Source organism: Lissotriton vulgaris, chromosome 11 (genome assembly GCF_964263255.1).
Source record: "Lissotriton vulgaris chromosome 11, aLisVul1.2, whole genome shotgun sequence".
Classification (NCBI taxonomy): Eukaryota; Metazoa; Chordata; class Amphibia; order Caudata; family Salamandridae; genus Lissotriton; species Lissotriton vulgaris.
In genome coordinates this window covers 950,198,286-950,220,143 of record NC_141699.1, presented here as the reverse complement: position 1 = coordinate 950,220,143, position 21,858 = coordinate 950,198,286, and the positions used below count along the sequence as shown (strand labels likewise).

Genomic DNA, 21,858 nt, shown 5'->3' with positions numbered 1-21,858 from the left:
ACTACTCTGCACTCACTACTCTGCACTCACTACTCTGCACTCACTACTCTGCACTCACTACTTTGCACTCACTACTTTGCACTCTGCACTCACTACTCTGCACTCTCTGCACTCACTACTCTGCACTCACTACTCTGCACTCACTACTCTGCACTCACTACTCTGCACTCACTACTCTGAACTCTGCACTCTGCACTCACTACTCTGCACTCACTACTCTGCACTCACTACTTTGCACTCACTACTCTGCACTCACTACTTTGCACTCACTACTCTGCACTCACTACTCTGCACTCACTACTCTGCACTCACTACTCTGCACTCACTACTCTGCACTCACTACTCTGCACTCACTACTTTGCACTCTGCACTCACTACTTTGCACTCTGCACTCACTACTCTGCACTCTGCACTCACTACTCTGCACTCACTACTCTGCACTCACTACTCTGCACTCACTACTCTGCACTCTGCACTCACTACTCTGCACTCTGCACTCACTACTCTGCACTCTGCACTCACTACTCTGCACTCTGCACTCTGCACTCACTACTCTGCATCCATTTCTGTAGATAAACATCCATTTCCCTACTAGTAATACTCCAAAAGCAAGCCACCCTCAGAAACCCTTTGTTCTTGTTTTTCCTGTGGGCCCAAATTTGCACTCTGCACTCACTACTTTGCACTCTGCACTCACTACTCTGCACTCTGCACTCACTACTCTGCACTCACTACTCTGCACTCACTACTCTGCACTCTGCACTCACTACTCTGCACTCTGCACTCTGCACTCACTACTCTGCACTCTGCACTCACTACTCTGCACTCACTACTCTGCACTCACTACTCTGCACTCACTACTCTGCACTCTGCACTCACTACTCTGCACTCACTACTCTGCACTCTGCACTCACTACTCTGCACTCACTACTCTGTGCACTCACTACTCTGCACTCACTACTCTGCGCACTCACTACTCTGCACTCACTACTCTGCACTCACTACTCTGCACTCACTACTCTGCACTCACTACTCTGCACTCACTACTCTGCACTCTGCACTCACTACTCTGCACTCTGCACTCACTACTCTGCACTCTGCACTCACTACTCTGCACTCTGCACTCACTACTCTGCACCCTGCACTCACTACTCTGCACTCTGCACTCACTACTCTGCACTCTGCACTCACTACTCTGCACTCACTACTCTGCACTCACTACTCTGCACTCACTACTCTGCACTCACTACTCTGCACTCACTACTCTGCACTCTGCACTCACTACTCTGCACTCTGCACTCACTACTCTGCACTCACTACTCTGCACTCTGCACTCACTACTCTGCACTCACTACTCTGCACTCACTACTCTGCACTCTGCACTCACTACTCTGCACTCTGCACTCACTACTCTGCACTCTGCACTCACTACTCTGCACCCTGCACTCACTACTCTGCACTCACTACTCTGCACTCACTACTCTGCACTCACTACTCTGCACTCACTACTCTGCACTCACTACTAGGCACTCACTACTAGGCACTCACTATTCTGCACTCACTATTCTGCACTCACTATTCTGCACTCTGCACTCACTACTCTGCACTCACTACTCTGCACTCTGCACTCACTACTCTGCACTCACTACTCTGCACTCACTACTCTGCACTCACTACCTACTCTGCACTCACTACTCTGCACTCACTACTCTGCACTCTGCACTCACTACTCTGCACTCTGCACTCACTACTCTGCACTCACTACTCTGCACCCTGCACTCACTACTCTGCACTCTGCACTCACTACTCTGCACTCACTACTCTGCACTCACTACTCTGCACTCACTACTCTGCACTCACTACTCTGCACTCACTACTCTGCACTCACTACTAGGCACTCACTACTAGGCACTCACTATTCTGCACTCACTATTCTGCACTCTGCACTCACTACTCTGCACTCTGCACTCACTACTCTGCACTCACTACTCTGCACTCTGCACTCACTACTCTGCACTCACTACTCTGCACTCACTACTCTGCACTCACTACTCTGCACTCGCTACTCTGCACTCGCTACTCTGCACTCGCTACTCTGCACTCTGCACTCACTACTCTGCACTCACTACTCTGCACTCACTACTCTGCACTCACTACTCTGCACTCACTACTCTGCACTCACTACTCTGCACTCTGCACTCACTACTCTGCACTCTGCACTCACTACTCTGCACTCTGCACTCACTACTCTGCACTCTGCACTCACTACTCTGCACCCTGCACTCACTACTCTGCACTCACTACTCTGCACTCACTACTCTGCACTCACTACTCTGCACTCACTACTCTGCACTCACTACTCTGCACTCTGCACTCACTACTCTGCACTCTGCACTCACTACTCTGCACTCTGCACTCACTACTCTGCACTCACTACTCTGCACTCACTACTCTGCACTCTGCACTCACTACTCTGCACTCTGCACTCACTACTCTGCACTCTGCACTCACTACTCTGCACTCTGCACTCACTACTCTGCACCCTGCACTCACTACTCTGCACCCTGCACTCACTACTCTGCACTCTGCACTCACTACTCTGCACTCACTACTCTGCACTCACTACTCTGCACTCACTACTCTGCACTCACTACTCTGCACTCACTACTAGGCACTCACTACTAGGCACTCACTATTCTGCACTCACTATTCTGCACTCACTATTCTGCACTCTGCACTCACTACTCTGCACTCACTACTCTGCACTCTGCACTCACTACTCTGCACTCACTACTCTGCACTCACTACTCTGCACTCACTACCTACTCTGCACTCACTACTCTGCACTCACTACTCTGCACTCACTACTCTGCACTCACTACTCTGCACTCACTACTCTGCACTCACTACTCTGCACTCTGCACTCACTACTCTGCACTCTGCACTCACTACTCTGCACTCTGCACTCACTACTCTGCACTCTGCACTCACTACTTTGCACTCTGCACTCACTACTTTGCACTCTGCACTCACTACTTTGCACTCTGCACTCACTACTTTGCACTCTGCACTCACTACTCTGCACTCACTACTCTGCACTCACTACTCTGCACTCACTACTCTGCACTCACTACTCTGCACTCACTACTCTGCACTCTGCACTCACTACTCTGCACTCTGCACTCACTACTCTGCACTCTGCACTCACTACTCTGCACCCTGCACTCACTACTCTGCACTATCTGCACTCACTACTCTGCACTCACTACTCTGCACTCACTACTCTGCACTCACTACTCTGCACTCACTACTCTGCACTCACTACTCTGCACTCACTACTCTGCACACTCACTACTCTGCACACTCACTACTCTGCACACTCACTACTCTGCACACTCACTACTCTGCACTCACTACTCTGCACTCACTACTCTGCACTCTGCACACTCACTCTGCACACTCACTCTGCACTCACTACTTCGCACTCTGCGCACTCTGCACTCACACTCACCTTCTGCCTCACAGAGGGATGAAGTGAGCGCCGTTCTACTGGGCAGACCTGGGGTCGGGCGGGAGGGTCACCAGGGGCGCGCACGGCTTATAGAGCTATACCGATCAACACAATATTCTCCGGAGTACCATCCATCTACCGCAGTAGCAGAAATTAGTTTGAAAGCATTGTCGAAGAATGCCAAAAAGCGCCTCATTTAGAAGCGATGAACAGAATTCAATTTTTAGAGCTCCCATGATGTGAAAACAATTTACAATGTACTGTGAACAAACTATTTACGAAGATAAAATATTAGTGAGATAGGTAGTAATCCTTATGCATATTGCCAGATAAGCAGGTGCACCAATGGTCCTCTACACTGGAAAGTCATTTTGAGGATGTAAACACTTCTCAGAAGACAATCTCCTTGACTACAGCGGACCTGCAACAGTGTGCAAAATGTCATGACATTTTGTGTTTACGTACTCTGCTGTATAGATATTTATTGCCCTAATTTTTTTTCAGTATTAGAGGATATCTTTGAAAATACAAGCCTATTATGAAAGTGGATAGAAATGATTATGATCATCGTGGCTAACACAAAGGTGCAGTGAGGAAAGTGAGTGGCAGATATCGCCACCTCATGGTAACTGAGTATAGTGGGTCCAGTGGTAGCTTGCACAGCCACGTTCTTTCACTCCGTGTCCAGACTTTGACACTGTGGAATGGGGTTCAAGTCCCAGCGTCGGCTCTCCCAGAGATTACAAAAAAACATGCTGATCGAAAGAAATAAAATTAAACAATACCGATTGGCGTGACGAGGATAAATCCATGTGCAGTGCATTGCCCCCTTGCCTTGTAGACACCGCAGCCCAAGAAAACATGATTGACGGAGCAAAACGGTGGTCTAATTGTCCATAGCCAAAGTATATAACAAGCTGAGGATCAACAAACGTGAAAACAGCGTGGTGGGCGCGCATGTGACGCAGCGTGGGCGTGCACATCAGCTGAAGGATCGCCGGAGAAGACACGAGTTTGCCTGCTGCCATGACTGACCAACTGCAGAGGGAAAGAGCCCGGTGAGTGTGGGTAGAGGGGGGGCGGCAGAGAGGGAGTGGGCAGAGAGGGATGGGGTGTGTGTGTGCGTGCGTGTGTGCGTGTGTCTGTTTCTGTGTGTGTCTGTGTGTGCACGGCCATGCCTGCCTGTGTGTGTGCGCGTTCACGGACCCTGGTCGGCGTGTTCACAGCTCTAGGTCCCTTCAGAGCGAACTCCATAACAATAGGTCTCGATGCCGAGACCTAAAAATGCACTAAAGTGCTTTTTACTCTTTTTTCGTAATTTACCACCAAGTCAGACTTGGTGGTAAATTGCGACCAAATATAGCGATTTCGCAATTTCTATTTGGTTGATGAATAGCATTTAAGGAATCTCAAATAGAGATTCCTTAAATGTTATTCCTCGCAAAATAGCGAATTCCCTATTACCGATTTTTGCATTTGGGATGATGAATCCCAAATGCAAAATCGCACTCGCAAAGGGCCAGATTCTCAGAATCTGGCCCTTTGCGAGCGCAAATCAGCTTGATGAATTAGGCTGATTATTCCTTCCTCGTGACTGAGGGATAAGACCACCATTACATAAATGCAAGAGGAAGCCCTAAAGCTGATAAATGTATAAATGAGAATTGATTCCAATGTATTTTCAAACCACTGTTCTTCCTTATAAATCATGTAGCGTGAAAAATTTGGACAAAACTTGCATGATGGCAGCAAGTTAATCAAACAAAAAAGTGTTTTATGCGGCATTCATTACAAATTAACCTAGAGGTATATTATAACAACTAGCGATATTTATCGCTAAAGAAGCTTAGCGACATTTTTTTATCGCCAAGCATCGCAGGATTTTATCGCAGAGATAACGTGCTATTAGCAACGTTTATCTCCAATGCGATAAAATAACCGGCGATAGCGGCGAAATGCGTGAATATCGCTGGAAAACCAGCAACATTCACGCATCATCGCCAATAGGGTCGTAACCAGAATATCCACCTCCAGTTGGATATATAATGGCTAAGAATTGGTCTGAGCAGGCGTTAGATTTTAGCGATATTCGCTCATAGAGCAAATTTTTTTATCGTTACGCCTGCCTTGCTAATGGGCGATAGCGACGTTAGCGACTGCTTTCAGTCGCTAACAGGTTGGGTACGCCCACTTTGCATGTCATTAGCGATAAATATTGCTGACATGCAAACCGGGTCCCAAACAGCTCGCTATCACCTAAAAGCTGTAGCTAACTGATGTTAGCGACAGCTTGCTAATAGGGTGATGAAATTAACGCCACTTTGCGGCCGAAAACGGCCACAAAAGCGGCCGAAGCAGCCGCAAAAGCAGCGATAATTTCATTTCGCCAGCCTTGATAATATGCCCCTTAGTTTCTCAATGTTAACACTAACTGCACTCACAGACTAATGTTTACAGGAAATAGCACAACACGTTGCTCGCACACATGAGCCGTACATGCCGAGAACGTAATACAGAAACAACTTCCACAAAAAACAATGTAAACAGCATGAACCACATGAATTTTAACAGTCCCTTTACAAACCGACGACAAGGTACAAAAAGAGCAAAGTGTTTCCTAAAATTCAAATTAAAAAAAAAGTTGCTACAAGATTAAAATCTACAAAATCCAAATGCATAAATTTACATCAGTGCAATGCATTAGATTTCTGGCACATTCCTTGGAATAAAAATGTTTCTTATAAAAGATTTTTATTTTTGATGCACTGTAAAATCTGTGTTCCTTTATTTCCCTGTACAACGTTGCTTCATATAACGAAATCTATGGTACACATATGTACAAAATAGAAGCACGTAGAAACATGCTGGAATGAGAAGGACGTCAATTTAAATCCTACAAAAAAGTGTCAGGCTTCCTAGAATGCCAGACAAGCATCCTAGAATGCCAGACAAGCACACATTTTCCTGTTAATATACAACCGCAGTGCTTCTGTCCCTGTTTGTAAGGTTAATGTAAACTGATACACTATCGACATACCATGAAAACCTATTAATTTCATGTCTAGTTCCATCCTACGTTCCATCACACATGGATTTCAAATAGAATTGTGAAACTAAGAAAACAATGTATTGCTATCATGTGAGCAGCAAAAGTGCTTTGTCATGCTGAACCACAAAATGACTGTACATAATCAAGCGAAATATCTTTTGTTTCCCTGTCGTCATGGTTTCTCCTTCTTTTTGACTGCCAGCTGGATCAAACCATTGAAAGACCGACTTGTCAACAGTATTGTTGCATCAAGTTCATTTATATGCAAAGCACGCGCGGTCTATTCGCGATTTGTGCACGTGCGGGCTTTAAATAATAACTTGCCCCAGTGTTTATTGCATTTAAGGTTGTCTTGCAAAGATTAATGATGCAAAAATCGACTGGAAGAAGATGGCAGCGCACCCAGATTAACACGAGGAGGTGCTCGTTCTTTCAATATCCAAGGGCAGGGCATTAAATTCCGTAGCAGCTCGGTGCCCACAAGCTCCTTTTAGGGTGTTTTAAAGAACGTGCGGGAAGAATGTGGCTGGCGGTAGGACTTGTTTTTTTTCCATCCTCGGCCCCCGTCTCCCCTCCCTCCAACCAGTCACAGAGCAGCTACTGTAGTGCAAATTTTCCCAGTGAATAAAATGGCAGCGGGGGAGCAAGGCTTTTGAAAGTTTACACGTTTGTTTCCAGGCCAAGCAGCCTTCCCATGCGCTCCATGTTCTTTTCTATGGTGGCTCGGCAGGTTATTTCTTTGGCGCACTCCATAGGAAACCAGCCTCTCTCCCCGTCCCGCAGCCGCTCGCCTTCATACCAACCTGCGCGACAAAACAGAAACAGCTGTTACAGTTCCTCGGCGTTTGCTTAAATTCAAGCCAAAAAACACATGCCTTCTTTCTAGGGGCGGAGGTGAGGGGAGAAGGCGGTTGTTTTGATGGTACTGAGCTGAACTCAAAGAAGTGGGCAGAGCGAAGGGACTATGGATGGAACAGCTTAACAATTCAGAAGTATGTAAGTCGAAACAACTGCTGTATCAGCACTCCGCAAAAGCAGAGGTATGCTAAACGACTAGAACAGAGGGCAAAACTTGGGTCCTGAAGCGCTCAGACTTCAGTGGACATCTTGTCCAGAGGCCTTTTCTTATATGTGAGGTGGCTTGACTAAAAAACATTTTAGAGGATCCTTGCCAGATTTTGCACAGAAGTCTGAGGTCAAGCATAGAATTCTTGCATAAAGTCTGTTTGTTGTCATTTATGTCCAAGTTGCAGAACTGCATTGAGAAAAAACGTTTTTTAACCCCTATATTGCTGCCGTCGGCCAATGGCCGACGGCAGCACTACCTACCCAGTGCTGCCGTCGGCCATTGGCCGACGGCGCCCCACCCGCGCACGAAAACGCCCACACCGCGGCGGATTTACCGCTGCGGTTAACGGGTTAAGGCTGCGTTGCCCTACTCTGCACCAAGGTGGCATTTCCATGGGTGTTGCATGGGTTTTCCCACACAACATCCATGGATTTTGACGCGTTCCCAGATTTACAAGACCATGTAAACCAAGGTATGCGCCAAAACCTTGCGCCTCTGCAAGGGAGGTGCAACAAGGAGAAATATGTTTATTTATCCTCGTATTTTCCTTTTTCTCTATGTGTGGTGCATCCTGCAGCACACACAGAAATAGGAAAAGGGCTCTCAGGATTGTTTTTGTGTAGGAAGGTACCATTTCCTACACAAAAACAATCCTGCATGCCACACAGGCACCCTTGCACCATGGTGCAAGTGTGCCTGCGTTGGTGCAAGGCAGTTCATTGTCCACCAACACAGGGGAAAGGACAGGAATGCACCATGTTGCCTTAAATATGGCATATTCCTGCCCTTTACCAATGATGCAGCACAGCAAGGCATAGCACCTATTTAAATAAATATGGCCCCAAAAGCAAGATAAATGCAGCACCCCTGGACCACTCCCAAATTTTTCACCTGGACCTTAGGTAGACACTCTGCTGTAACACTTAACTCGTTTGACACTCATGACGAGCTGAGCTCGTCATAACCACCACGGAACGCCCACGCAGGGATAATTCCCCTTCTGCGTGGGGCGTTCCATTGAGTGGGCCGAGTCGTGACGAGCTGAGCTCGTCATGAGCACAGCTCCACTGTGCAGCGTGACGAGCTGAGCTCGTCACGAGCACCGCGGGGGAATTAGCCCCACGGGGAAGGGGTTGAAAGGGATTTTTGCGTGTAACAGGATTCTGCCCTGAGGGGTCCAGGAGCCACAAGAATCTTACAGCCTAGGTGTCCAGAACCCACCCAAGGATGTCTTCAGCAGTAAGGTTTATGACCAGGAGCGACAGTTCCAGGATATGGCTGCGAGTGTGAGGAGCATGAATCATCACTGATCAATTTCATACCATCACTGGCATTATTGGAGACTACATCAAACTATTTCCTGCCAGGAGGGACACATTGTTCTTCTTCAACAAAGGTCTCATGATATTATCCTGGTTGGGGCCATCGCCATGATTCCTAGACCACTTTAACACCACCTCTGTAGCCCTGTTGATTATAGAGATAAAGTCTCATGAATTAGTGGTTGGAACCTGACCCAAAATCAGAGATCCTTGGTTAGAAAAGGTGAACTGGAGGGTCCAGTGAGTCACCTAAGTCCTGTGGATGCTCCTGTTTTAGAGATGCGGGCTATGAAGTTGTTTTGCCTTAATAAGAATGCACACGCGTATAAAAAAGAGTTCTCTTACCATCGTTAACTTTCTGATAAACCAGAACAACGTCAGCAGCTTGGAGGGACAGTTCATCGGACTGCTTTGCAGTGTAGCTTCTAATGATCTCCACTTGTGTTAAGCCTTTGGGAAGAAGGTACGCTGAATTTTACTCATTTGCAAAAATACACTCAAGCACTGTCCATAGTAATAGGTCCCTGTATATTTGATATGTTTGTGTTTATTTTCTTAACATTGTTTCATATTAGTGCTTCTGTAAACGAATGACTGCTTTTTTATATGTCATAAGCGTGTAAGCTCTTGATGACAAGAGATCCAACAGAAGCATAGCAATCCCATCCCATTGAATTTTTTTTGTAAATTTCAGAAAGCTAAAACAGAATGACATGAGATATTGGATGATAAACTTCAAGAGAACATGGTCAAAGCAAGCCGGGATGTATGAGTCAAGAAAACGTTAAATTAAGAACAATGCCCTACACATGCTTAAGGTGAATGAGAAGTTAAGTAGTACTAAACATTGTGTAGAAGCAGCTAGAACAAGTATAGATACATCAAGGAAGTGGAAGCACACTGCCAATATGCACACCAGCCAAGAATAATAGGCTGTAGTATGTAAATTTATAACAAGAACAATAATAGAAACCCTTTTCAGAGAACTGATTTTCAATACTAATGTTACTTATACCTTTGGAGAAAAAAAACGGAAAAGGCAGTTTCGAAAAAAATTATATTAATTGGATTTATTTAAATTGTAAATTGTAAATGCTATTCATCTTGAAAATTTCAATAAAACAGTTTAAGGGAAATGGTTTCTCAGAATTGGTATTCTATGAATGAGCTTTTTGTATGAAATCACATACAATCGTAATGAAAACAGAGGAGTCAATTAGGTGTGGAGTTATTTTGCCATATTCCACCATTTCCTTGATCCCAGTTCCTTTGCCACCTTAAAGTGCAGAAGACAGCCCCAGCCAGCCAGAGTCGTCTGTGAGGTGAGGACCCTGTTGGCCGTTCTTAGAAGCTTTGAGCCAGTAAGCACAAAGAAATGGACAGATATTGCATGTTGCTCGTGGTTTTGGCAGCCGCTACATGTTCGAGAGTAGCTCCATTTCTTGATTTTTTTGATTTTCTACAAAGTATGGTCTCCACATCCTTTCAATAAATGCTAAACTGCGTGCCATTTTCTGCTTCCATTGCTTAGGCTGGCTAAGGTTTCTCCATGTATTTTTCCCAGAATTTGCTTGGTACCATTGCATATAGCATGGATGCTGCACGCTGACTTTATTTAATATATGTGCTTTCTCCATTTCCACCACTTCTGTGGAGAGAGTGGTTAGCTTTAAATTTGTGTGGTACTCTAGAGAAATGGGCAGCAAATCTCCATGTTGGAAATATTTGCTGGTCCCATTTCAAACCAGTCCTAACATAATCTGCCCCAACAATGATGAAGATAATGTCCTGCTTCAATGTTACATTTTTTGCTTGTCTATTATATCTGCCATGAGAAGCCTTGTTATTAGGGGTATGGATGATTTATCCTACACGTTTAAGCCCATTATTGGCTTGTTCCCCAACCTTCAACATTTTTTGTTTCTCCATGTTCATTGTTTTGGGTGTTTAACAAGCAGAAAACAAATTCTGGAGTATGGTTACCCACTTCTTTCCCCTCATCCCTTGCTTCTGTACAAGGGTGTTTAGAGCGTGGGAGTATTGTTGGGTAGTATCCTTTTTTATTAACCTTTGTATCCCCATCTCCCTCCTTATTACCAGAATATGTGTTTATTGTTATATCGCTTTGATTCTGTCACAAAAAGGCTAAGACAGCTTAAAGTGTTAATACATTTGAACATTTGAGTGACAATTCAAGAATGCCACATTCTTAGTTTATACCCTCAGCAACAGCCCGAAATTTGGGAAGCTTCAGAACTCTGAAAGTGACCAGATAAGGACGCTGAACTAGTCCAATGGTATTATACCATCAGGAGCTTGCCTCAACTCCCACCCGGATTTGCTGCAACATGCCAAAACAATTGAGTCTTACCAAGACATTGATCAGCATGACAACCCCTGCTAGCCAGTCAGGTCTCATCCCCACCTAACACAGTCAGAGAGCCTTGTCCATCAAATACTTTAGAAAATACATCTAGCCTTTTTGAGGTAATTGTCCTCTGCCTTGAATGAATGCCTGAAAAAAAAGCTCTCATTTAGAGCCAATACAATTTAGCTTGAATTTGAATTTAAAAACATTTATTGAGTGCGCTTATACCCAGCGGTTTCATGGCGCTTTGAGGACTGCGACCAGCAGCAGCAACAAAAACGACAGGCTAGGCGGCAAAAGCTCTTGAAAAAAGGAAGGTTTTTAGGTTCTTCCGGAACTCCAAATAGGAGGTTGAGGATCTAAGTGTCATAGGGAGGGAGTTCCAGAAGACAGGTGCAAGGGCTGCGAATTTCGCCCCGCCTGCTTTCTTTTTCTTAAAGCGGGGTGTGGCCAGGAGTGCCATGTGGGTAGAGCGGAGTTCTCTGCCCGGCAGGTAAGGTTTGATGGCTGAGCATATGAACTCAGGGGCAGTGCCCATCCTGGCCTGAAAGGTGAGGTAGCCTAATTTAAATAAGGCCCGCTCCCTCACAGGCAGCCAGTGCAATGATTTCAGCAATGGGGTGACTCGATGGAATTTGGGCAACCCATGGATCAGGCGGGCAGCCTGATTTTGCACTAGCTGCAAGCGGTGTATGGCATAGGCCGGTGCGCCGTTCTAGATTATGTTCCCATAATCGAGGAGCGAGAGCACCATTGCCATCACAATTATTTTCAGTGCCGGAAGGGAGAAGAAGCGGGATATCTTCCTAATTGTCCGGAGGGAGAAAAAACAAGAAGAAACCACCGAACTGACCTGGGGGTTTACAGAGAGTTGGGAGTTAAGGAAAATCCCGAGGGTTTTAACTTTAGGGACCGGGAGGGGAGGGACACCAAGTGAAAGGGGCCAAAACGAGGGGGACCAGGGACTGCAACCACCTCCTGTCAAGACCAGCTCTGTCTTTGAGTTTGAGGTGGTTGCAGTCCCTGCTTCCATTACCCAGTTGTTTTTCACTTACAGCATTATTACTTGTGATAATATGGAAGGAAGTGCACAGCATTTTACAGTAGAAGGATATTTTTGCCACTGAGGATTTACGTGGCATATCTAGTCCGAGCAATGTCCGAACAATGCATGTTTATCCCGCACTCTATAGATGATGTAGCAAATATTTAGAAGTCACAGGCTTATGATAGTCAATGAAGAACAACCATAATGGGAGAGTTGCAGTTTGTACCTAAACCATTTTATCTGTCATGAGTCAGAGATTGTATGAATGAAAAGCAAAAGGTGATGGTGGAATGACTGTAGAAGTCTCAGGCACTGACAATTTATCTGGGACGCATCCCAGTCTATTATCTTTTACCCATAATGCCACTTTAGAGACCAGCCATATGCAAATCAGAGTTAGTTCTGTTCCAATAGAAATGGCACAACTCTAACTGCCAGGCCACGTGTCTTCCAAAGTGAAACAGAATTAATCCAGACCAGTTTTGTGCTTAAATCCTGTAGCACAGCAAGCAATGCACCGATATCTGGACCTACACATCCAGGCCCAGACTGGCCGTTGCGGGCACCAGGCAAATCCCCGGTGCGCCGCAAGGGTGGGGGGGGCGATTTTGGGCTCAGGGGGCCGGTTTTGTTAGAGGGCCGTTTTTGCAGCATAGCTGCAAAAGCGGCCCTGTAACAAAATTGGCCGAAAACTGGCCCGACAAAGACCTCGGTCGCACCTCAGGGGGCTGGCCGAGCACTTTGCCAGGGCCGGTTTTGGTTCTCAGTCCGGCCCTGTAGACATCACATTTAGGGTATCGCAATGGGGGAAAAGTTGATGGGTGAAATACTTGGATAGGTCTCAGCCTCTGGGATAGACACGGGACATTTCAAAAGTCAAAGCCAATGGCAATCAGTTGGGGCTCAGAGTTTTATTGTAGGTTTCTGAGAAATGTTCTTGATTGGTACTGAGGATTATGATTAGAAGGGGGATATTATACGAGAGCATTCAATTATCTAAGGTGAGTCTTTTACAATAGTTATCTGAGTCCTAAAAATATTTTGTAAATTAGAACATTGGAATGTTGAGAGCTCCACTGAAAACAATGTAGTGGCTCCGGGCTCAATGGCTAGTATAAGCCCAGAGCTCCAACATTCCAATGTTTGTAGACATTTGTCTCACTTTTCAATTTAGGACATTCTCCCCTTAATGGGTGGAATGTTCTAATAGCCTTAAAAACTTTCTGCCTCGGGCTAACCCGGTTGTTACAGGCCCTCTCCCTTGGTATAGGCTCTCTTCTGGGGATTGGGCCTATAACTTAGATTCAGGGCATTTTCCAAGCGGTATAGCCTCAGAAGCGGGCTTTAAGGCTATATTATGTGCATACCTGAACAAAATATAAATGGAAATAATGACAAATAGTAAAAAACACCAGCCATCCTACAGTCTCATGCTCTTGGTAATGACCCTTAAAATTAAGTTTCTTATTCTTGTTTTTATTCGCTTAATAAATACTAGAGACCGACACTCGGTCCTACCTTTTAATTGCACACACACAACTGCAGATCTCAAAAATAACACATCTAACGGAAAACACTCATTAGTTTTAAGGCACAGTTTAGTAAAGCTATCTTTAAAATTCGTTTTTTTACGTGTTAGCACGCAGTGTATAAACTACCGGAAACACATGCAATAATTTCTGTGTCCCTTACTTGTTCTATCTGTGTCCTTCCGGTCACTGCTTTGCCCCAGCGCAGTAATCCAACGCGCTCGTTCATTTCTGAAAAATAGGTAGATTAGTTCAAGGCAAAATAAACAATATTTAAATCACAGGTCACTGTGTGACCAATGCTCAAGGCACAAAAAACAAACAAGCAAGCTGCGCCATATCTATTACATCTCATCCACATGGGAAGGAAACTAAACACTGTGTAGCCCCTTAAACTGCATCTGTGGTAGACAGATGGAGTTGAGAATAAAGAATCGATATAACAATGTCGATATTGATCAACTACCAATGAGGTGATACAACAATATATAACAATAATATAGAAGATGCGTAAATACAAAGTGATATTCTTGCTCGTATGAGGGGGGGTCGGGGCTGGGGGGTGGGAAAACAATCCTCAGGTGTAAGGGTCTAGGTGTTGTATGTGGGGTGTTTACCAGTATCAATGAGTGATCCTGAAGAGAGCCCTATATCTAAGAGGGTGGTGTAAGGGAAGGGAGAGCTAGGTATGTGCCCCTGGGAAAGGTGAGGTTCTGACCTCCAGTACTCATGAATATGTGATGTTACAACGCGATCAAAACGATTGCGGTATGTAACATTGCAGTTTTTATAACGCAAGTCGTTACAACGACTTGCGCTGCAGGGTGCTGGACTTAGGAATAGTAAGATTTACCATTTCAAAACCAGTCTACGTACAGTAGGGAAGGTGTTGGAATAGTAAATATTACTATTCCTTAGGGTATAGCGCCATCCAGCGCAAGTCGATGTAACGACTTGCATTGTAATGGTGGCGTTCTAAATGCATCGCGGTGTAATCACCATGATGTAAAGGATGTTTCCCGTACTTATCAGTGACCATGGGTTCAGACGCTGTAGGGTACAGGGAGATAATGCCTTGTTCTTAGTTTATGAGGGAAATTGAGGAAAAGGGAGGGGTCTATACCGGCTATTAAAGGCCCGCTGAATCGTTAAAGGCCCGAGCCAAAAGCGAGGGACTTTAACGAAACAGCGGGACTTTAATAGCCGGTATAGCCCTGCTACGAAGGGCTATAAGGCTATTAGAACATTCTGCCACTAGAGGGCAGAATGTTCTAACAAATTAAACAAAGGGTTCTCAAAGCTCGAGGGGATTTATATCGAGAAGCCTTTGTAGAACATTGGAATGTTGCTCTGTGGGCCTTTACCAGCCTGTAGAAGCAGGGAGCACTCCATAGTCTGCAATGGAGCTCCCAACATTCCAATGTTCTAATTGGCAATATAAGTGCACATTGACTTGGCTTATGTAACATTACATTTTATGTAATTTCCATACATAAATATTACCCTGTTTTCTGACTTTGGAAGTATCTGCTCAACAGATGTAATTGAAGCACAAGGACATTGATTCAACTACTGGGATTAAAGTGGAAACATCCTTTACAACTAATCTTTTACAATGCAGTACTATTACAATGCAGGTTTTACAACGAAAACCATTACAACGCATTGTGCTGGGGGGCGCTCTAGGATAGGGAATAGATTTAATTTACTATCCAATACCTTCCCTAGTGTCTACCGGGACTGGAGTTGGAATAGTAAATTAAACTATTCACTATCCAGCACCCCAAAGCGCTATGCGTTGTAAAACTGGCGTTGTAAGAGCATGCGTGGTAAAAGCATGCGTTGTAACGTCATACATCCGGATTAAAGTTACCAGCACAAATGAATGTGTACTTCTGCACTTGCAAAATAAGGTGGCACACTAACATTATGTATACTGTGCAGAAGAAAGTATTTATACTGGGCCCTAATCTCAAAGGGACCTGCACTGTGGGCTCTAAAGACTTCAGTAGATCTATATTACATTGATAACTGGAGGCAACGTTACAGTAGCTGCTAGGTTGCTGCTTATGGATACTCAATGAAAAGCTATTTTGCCACCTGGAATCAGTTTGTTCTACCAGTCAGTTCGACGTGTTGTTGAAGGGAAGAATGATTACTGGCTTCTTGCGTCTAGGTGCTCGGTGAACCGCTCGTGGTAGTACCGATCTGATGGGCGAACGAGTGGGAATCAGTGTAGCACCAATAATTACCTTTCACGTTAACCAATCCTTGTTTCTGCCACAATGGGTCCTGGTGATGGTACCCGTAGGGCTGGTTTGCTGACCACTACTATTACATGATCAGAATCCACCGAATGCTACCTGGCACCAGTGACAAATGGCTCTTCTTGTGTTTCTCAGCCTGGGCTAGTCCTGCAGCTGATCTTCTGGGCCTGAACTCCACCACTAACCGCCCACTGCCCAATCAGCATACTCCCTTGACGCCCTTCCATGACTACAGGGCAAATCACGAAGCTTTTCAAGTGAGAAGCCTTTCGTGTTGCCCAATGACTCTGGTGCCATTTCAGCATCTCTACCATTTATCTGCAGGAATTGTCAGCAGCTGAAGACCACAGGCCAAGCCACAATAGTTTCTGGAAAGGCCTCAGTGCATTGGCTGTGATCAGCCAAGATTTCAGAGGAGGCAAATCTACAAAGCCAGTCCACATTAAATGGCCACCCCAGAAGAACACAGCATCCACTAGCATTGCTGTTCCCCGTGTTTTGGATAAAAAACCTTTAACATTTGAAAATTAAAACCATATTTAGAATCACAATAACCTAAAAGGTGTAGTAGTTTGTCAATAATTCAATTTTCTCTCAACTTGGTATTGTTTATATTACAAGTTAAAAATGCAGTGTAAAGTACAACACAAAATTGAAGGCTATTTTGAAAATCCGGCATGAGGTATAAGCAAAGGATAAGTAACTGCAAAGATGTTCTCGGTGAAATAACCCCATTCATATGTTTTACATGTTGCTATTTCAAATACATTTCCCTAGGTCATTATTCCCGTCTTGGGCTGTGCCAAGAAGTTTGTTTATACAACCACCATAGTTCTCTGCACGCTATTTTTTTTAATTATTTGTATCAAAAGGCACATTTTTATTTGCACCCGCACTAATGACTAGCATGTCGGTGTTTTGTCTTTTACACATCCCCTTTGTTAACATGTGGAACTGAGGCAATTTCTTTGCCACAAAAGTTTCCATTAAGCGTGCCATTCTTTACCTCATGTATAAACAGGCCTCAAAGTTAACAAGCACTAAATCACATGCAGGCATCAAACGGAGTGTTCATTTACAAATCACAGTTGCAGTTCTTGGCTCAGCAATGCCCACAATTCCTGGTGTCTTTCAAATGGAGCCCTGCCAAAATTGATTTTGAATACGTCATTGTGTTTATACATTAGGTTTTTTCTCCAATGAGTAAAAGCAAATACCTCCTGTTGCAGTAGTGCTAATACCAGCCAGGCCTTGGGGATTGAGGGCTCCCTTAGGATTATCCACACAGGGGAGGTTTTCAGAACTTCCATTCCTGATGTAACCTCTCTGCCTCTACCAGGTGTGCTTTGCTCTCATTCTTATTACAACATGCTGTGGTGTGGCTTGATATTATGCAAGCCTATTAACTCTTACAGTACATACGTAAATATCACATTTAATGACAAGTGCAACAAAGCAATGCTGTAGTGCGGTTCTAGTGGCAATCCATGAAATGCCAACACCACCCCCTGGCCTTGTAATTTTCCAAGCTAACAAAACCACACAAGAGAAGTACTATTTGGCAACACATAAAACCCCATTTGACCCCAGTATGGCTGAAACATGTCGACCATTTGAGTAGTGATACACTTTAACTACTCTTGTATAACCATTTTGCACTGTTTTTATATAGAAAAACATATTTGAGACAACAGTTTAGGATTAAATATTACTGTCTCTGATGCCTATTCTTTTTAAATCACTCTTTTTTCTTTTCTACTGCATCACTTATACTCTTTCTAGTTACTCTTCTGACAAGTAATTCTGCAACAAGGGTACAACTATACATTTGCTGTGATTTGTCCTCATGGTTAGAGGGCAGGCAAAGTATAGTATGTTGGTAGCCCAGATGATGACACTGGACACAATACGTGTGTTGATGGGCCACCATTAACCAGTTATAGGTTTCTTGGCTGGTTTTTCTGCTCTGTGTCTCTCGGTCTGAGTGCTTCTCTCAGCAATTTCTGTTTCTGAGTAGATCACCGGAGCTATACTTTGAGTTCTTGTGATCAGGTTTGTTTATTCAATTTGGACATTCCTCTTTAACCTCATGCGCGCTAGCGGAATTCCGCTCGCACGCTGAGATTTTTCAAAACGCATGTTACGTGACGAGCTGGGCTCGTCATCAGCGTGCGAGGAGGCTACGCCATGATGAGCCCAGCTCATCATCAGCGTGGAAGGGGTTAATAGACTATTTTGGACTCCTTTTTTGTATTGAACACATAAAACCCCCCACCCATAACCAAAAAGCTGCAGTCAAGGAAGAAGGAAGAAAAAAAGAGGAGGCTATGCATGCAGTTAGGTGACTACGTAAATGTTTTGGTGTGAAAGGCAGCAGGTCCAGTTTCAAAGTGCAGAGTAACAAAACGCTTCTATGAATATTTCAACATGTATAAAATATTAAACCACATCTCCTACCTCAAGGTATCACCCCCTACTGCACCTTTCCCTGAAGTAGTGTTGTATTCTCCTATATATTTATCAATAGTATAAGCAGGGAAACAGTGTTTACAACGCTGTCGGTACAACGCAGTGCCATTACAACATGGTCAGTACAATGACCGCGTTGTTACCACGCATACCATTACAACACAATTCGTTACGACGACGCTGTAGGGTGCTTTAGGTGTTGGATTTTAAATTCCTACTGTTTCAAACTCCAGTGCCCCCCTGCAACAAGTTGTTGTAATGACTTGCGGTGTAATGGTACGCGTGGCAACTATGTGGTCATTGGACTGACTGCGTTGTAAAGGCATTTGTTGTAACGTCTTATATTCGTATAAGCATAATAGTTATAGTAGAAGTCCTGGGTTTTTTTTTTAACTAGACGCAAGGAAAAGGCACATTTTTATACAAAAACCTTGTTATGAAAATAAAAAGGACATTTTATTATTTTCAGACAAACTTACAATTTGCAAATAATTTTGCTATCCTTGCATATATGTGCTAGAAATCGGTCAATTTTGAATGAAAAAATCCTAAGCAACTTCTCACAGCCCTACATTAGAATACGTTTGTAACAAGCTGTTTATATATTTGCATGGCTGACATTGCACAAATCTCACTGGCTAATGATTGTCATTTTGTTTGGAATAATTCTTGGTGATTTTTTCCACCCGGACCAATGCACCAATTTAAACGGTGATAGGCTCACAAAACTCTCCGGTTATTACTTGGGTTCCCATTATAGGCTGCCGAAATTGCCTTACCAGAAATAACCTATCTTATAGGTTTTCAACCCCTTCCACGTAAGGCTAATTCCCCGGGGGTGGGGGGGGGGCGCGCGGCGCCGCGGAGCTCGTGCTGAACAGTGGAGCTGTGCTTGTGACGAGCTGAGCTCATCACGACTCCACCCACTCCCATGGAACGTCCGCACAGGAGGGGAATTAGCCCAGCGTGGGCGTTCCGCGGCAGTTTTGACGTGCTGAGCCCGTCATGAGCACAGCTCAACTGTGCCTCATGACGAGCTGATAATCCCAATCCCTGGACGGGTTAATGTGCCTCCTCTCTGTGCTGTCTATTGAGTGACAGATACTACAGCTTTAACTTGATTTTTGTTGCCTGCTCTCCAAAATTAAACTAATACCACCCATAAGAAATTATAGTTTTGTAATACTAGTGCTTTACCCATAACACCCTATTTTAAGTTCTTGTGTCCCTAGCATAGCAAAAAGGTTCAATATCGGTTCGGTTCAAAAACTTTATTCGATTCAGAAAAGAATCATAAAAGTAAAACATTTTACAAAACATGATTTAGAAATATTTTAAAAGAAAGCAGTCTTAAAATTACACATTAAACTGGTAAGAAAACATTAATTAATATATTCACAGGTAGAAAAGCATGGCAAAAACGTACAGAAAATAAGGCCCATACCGTTTACTTTCAATCAACAGGTGTTATTTCATAAAATATTCATACTAGGATGGCCATCAGGAGGAGCAAAAGGATAAGAATCACAATACAACATTCTACATGGACAAAAAAGGTTCTTAAGGCCAAATTAACCATACCGTTTCCTAATCAGGAGAGACACTCGTATGAAGTTTAACATAGCACAACACACTCCAGAAGATGACAAAGATAACAAGTAGTCATAACCTTCTTTTTAGTTACATGGTTGCTTCCCCTTCAGAATAGGCTTAATAAACCTAGTTCTCGGATCCTTATATAAGGGACAAAAGAGGACAACATGCATAGTACTTTGACTAACTTTGTTATTGCAAGGACAAGGGGGCAGCCTCTCACACCAACCCCCTTGTTTAGGAAACGCAAAAAGAAAGTGCAAGATGTTTAGCCTAAACTTTGTCAGATAAAATCGCCATTGCACATGAGTTGTGAAGGTTAAATAAAACTGGTGCTGTAAATTTACCATAGAACCAGATGGCCTAACCAGGGAATGAACATGTGAGGATTTCCAATAACTTGATTTAATGACGGTTTTAATGTCTCCCTGGATTTTTTCAGGGTTATCAAAGATGTCACCCAAACCTATTTTATGGAGCATTTCGTTGACATATGATAACCTAGGGGTCTGTTTCCCATTTTCCAGTTTTAAACAGTCCTGGAGAATGTCTCTAGAGAGCTGGAGGTCCTCAGATAACCATATTTTGCCCCATAATAATAAGGGTGAAAGACGAATGGTATCACTCACATAGCTCAAACCTATTTCGTCATGAGCAAATTTGTTTGATGAGCCTGATGGGATTGCCAATACACGCTTTATGAATTTGTTCTCCATGACTTGTATCATGGCAGGGCTTTCAGTCCCCCAAACCCCAGCCCCATAGGTGGCCACCGACAAACATTTTGATTTATACAGGGTTTTTAAATGTGTGACAGGTTTTTGACCTAGCTTGCCACAGAAGCGAAACAGACCTTCTATAGAGCGACTAGCGCTCTGAACTCGAACCTTCATTAACGGGGCCCAACTCAATTTTTTATTAAAAAGGTTTCCCAGATAGTTAAAATTTTCTACCTTTTCGATGGTGAAATTATTTACCACAAACTTTCTGGATTTAGTCCCCTTTGGGCCACAGACCATGGCAAAGGATTTGGTGAAGTTTACCATCAGATCTAGGTCCAACATGAAGGTGTTAAAGGCATCAAGACAGATCTGCATGCTATTTCCTGTGAGGGTCATAAGTACTGTGTCGTCGGCATAAGAAAGCATTGGTATGCTCCTGCCGTTAACCTTTGGGAAGTCATGACAATGGTCCAACAGATACTTTTCCAGGCCATTTGTAAAAAGGTTCAATATGAAGAATTGGACCAATGGCAACAAAGGGGCATCATCCTCATATACAGTCACTTTTGTCTGACATACCATTGACGTCTTCACCACTAATATAGAGAGTGGATCAACACAATAAAGCCTGAAACAACAGGAAGAACTGGGAGAGGAAACAGGTTGCATTAAGAACAGTACACAAACACTACCAGATGATTAGTACTAAGATTACTGAGGAACTCCATGCGTGCCCCCTGAAATTAATATATTCTCTTATGTAATGTGATTTATATTTATATAGCGCAAACAAATCACCCCCGAAAGGTTTTCTCAGCGCTATGGTACATAAACAGGAGAGAGGGCTTGAAGAGAGAATCAGAAGAGCCAGGTTTTAAGAAGTTTTTTCGAAGACGGCCATGTCAGGGCAG

General features: G+C 44.0%; 1 protein-coding gene across 1 annotated transcript in view; it reads right to left on the bottom strand.

The window, feature by feature from the left end:
• Positions 1–6,245: 6,245 nt before the first annotated feature.
• Positions 6,246–21,858, bottom strand: part of ARHGEF26 (Rho guanine nucleotide exchange factor 26) — a 452,167-nt gene continuing 436,554 nt past the window's right edge. Inside the window, exons 13-15 of the mRNA XM_086944113.1 lie at positions 14,060–14,127; positions 9,297–9,401; positions 6,246–7,363 (exon numbers count right to left, since the gene is read on the bottom strand). Of these exons, the coding sequence (XP_086800239.1) occupies positions 7,221–7,363; positions 9,297–9,401; positions 14,060–14,127 (316 nt within the window). The 3' untranslated portion in view covers positions 6,246–7,220. The remainder of the gene's footprint in view (positions 7,364–9,296; positions 9,402–14,059; positions 14,128–21,858) is intronic.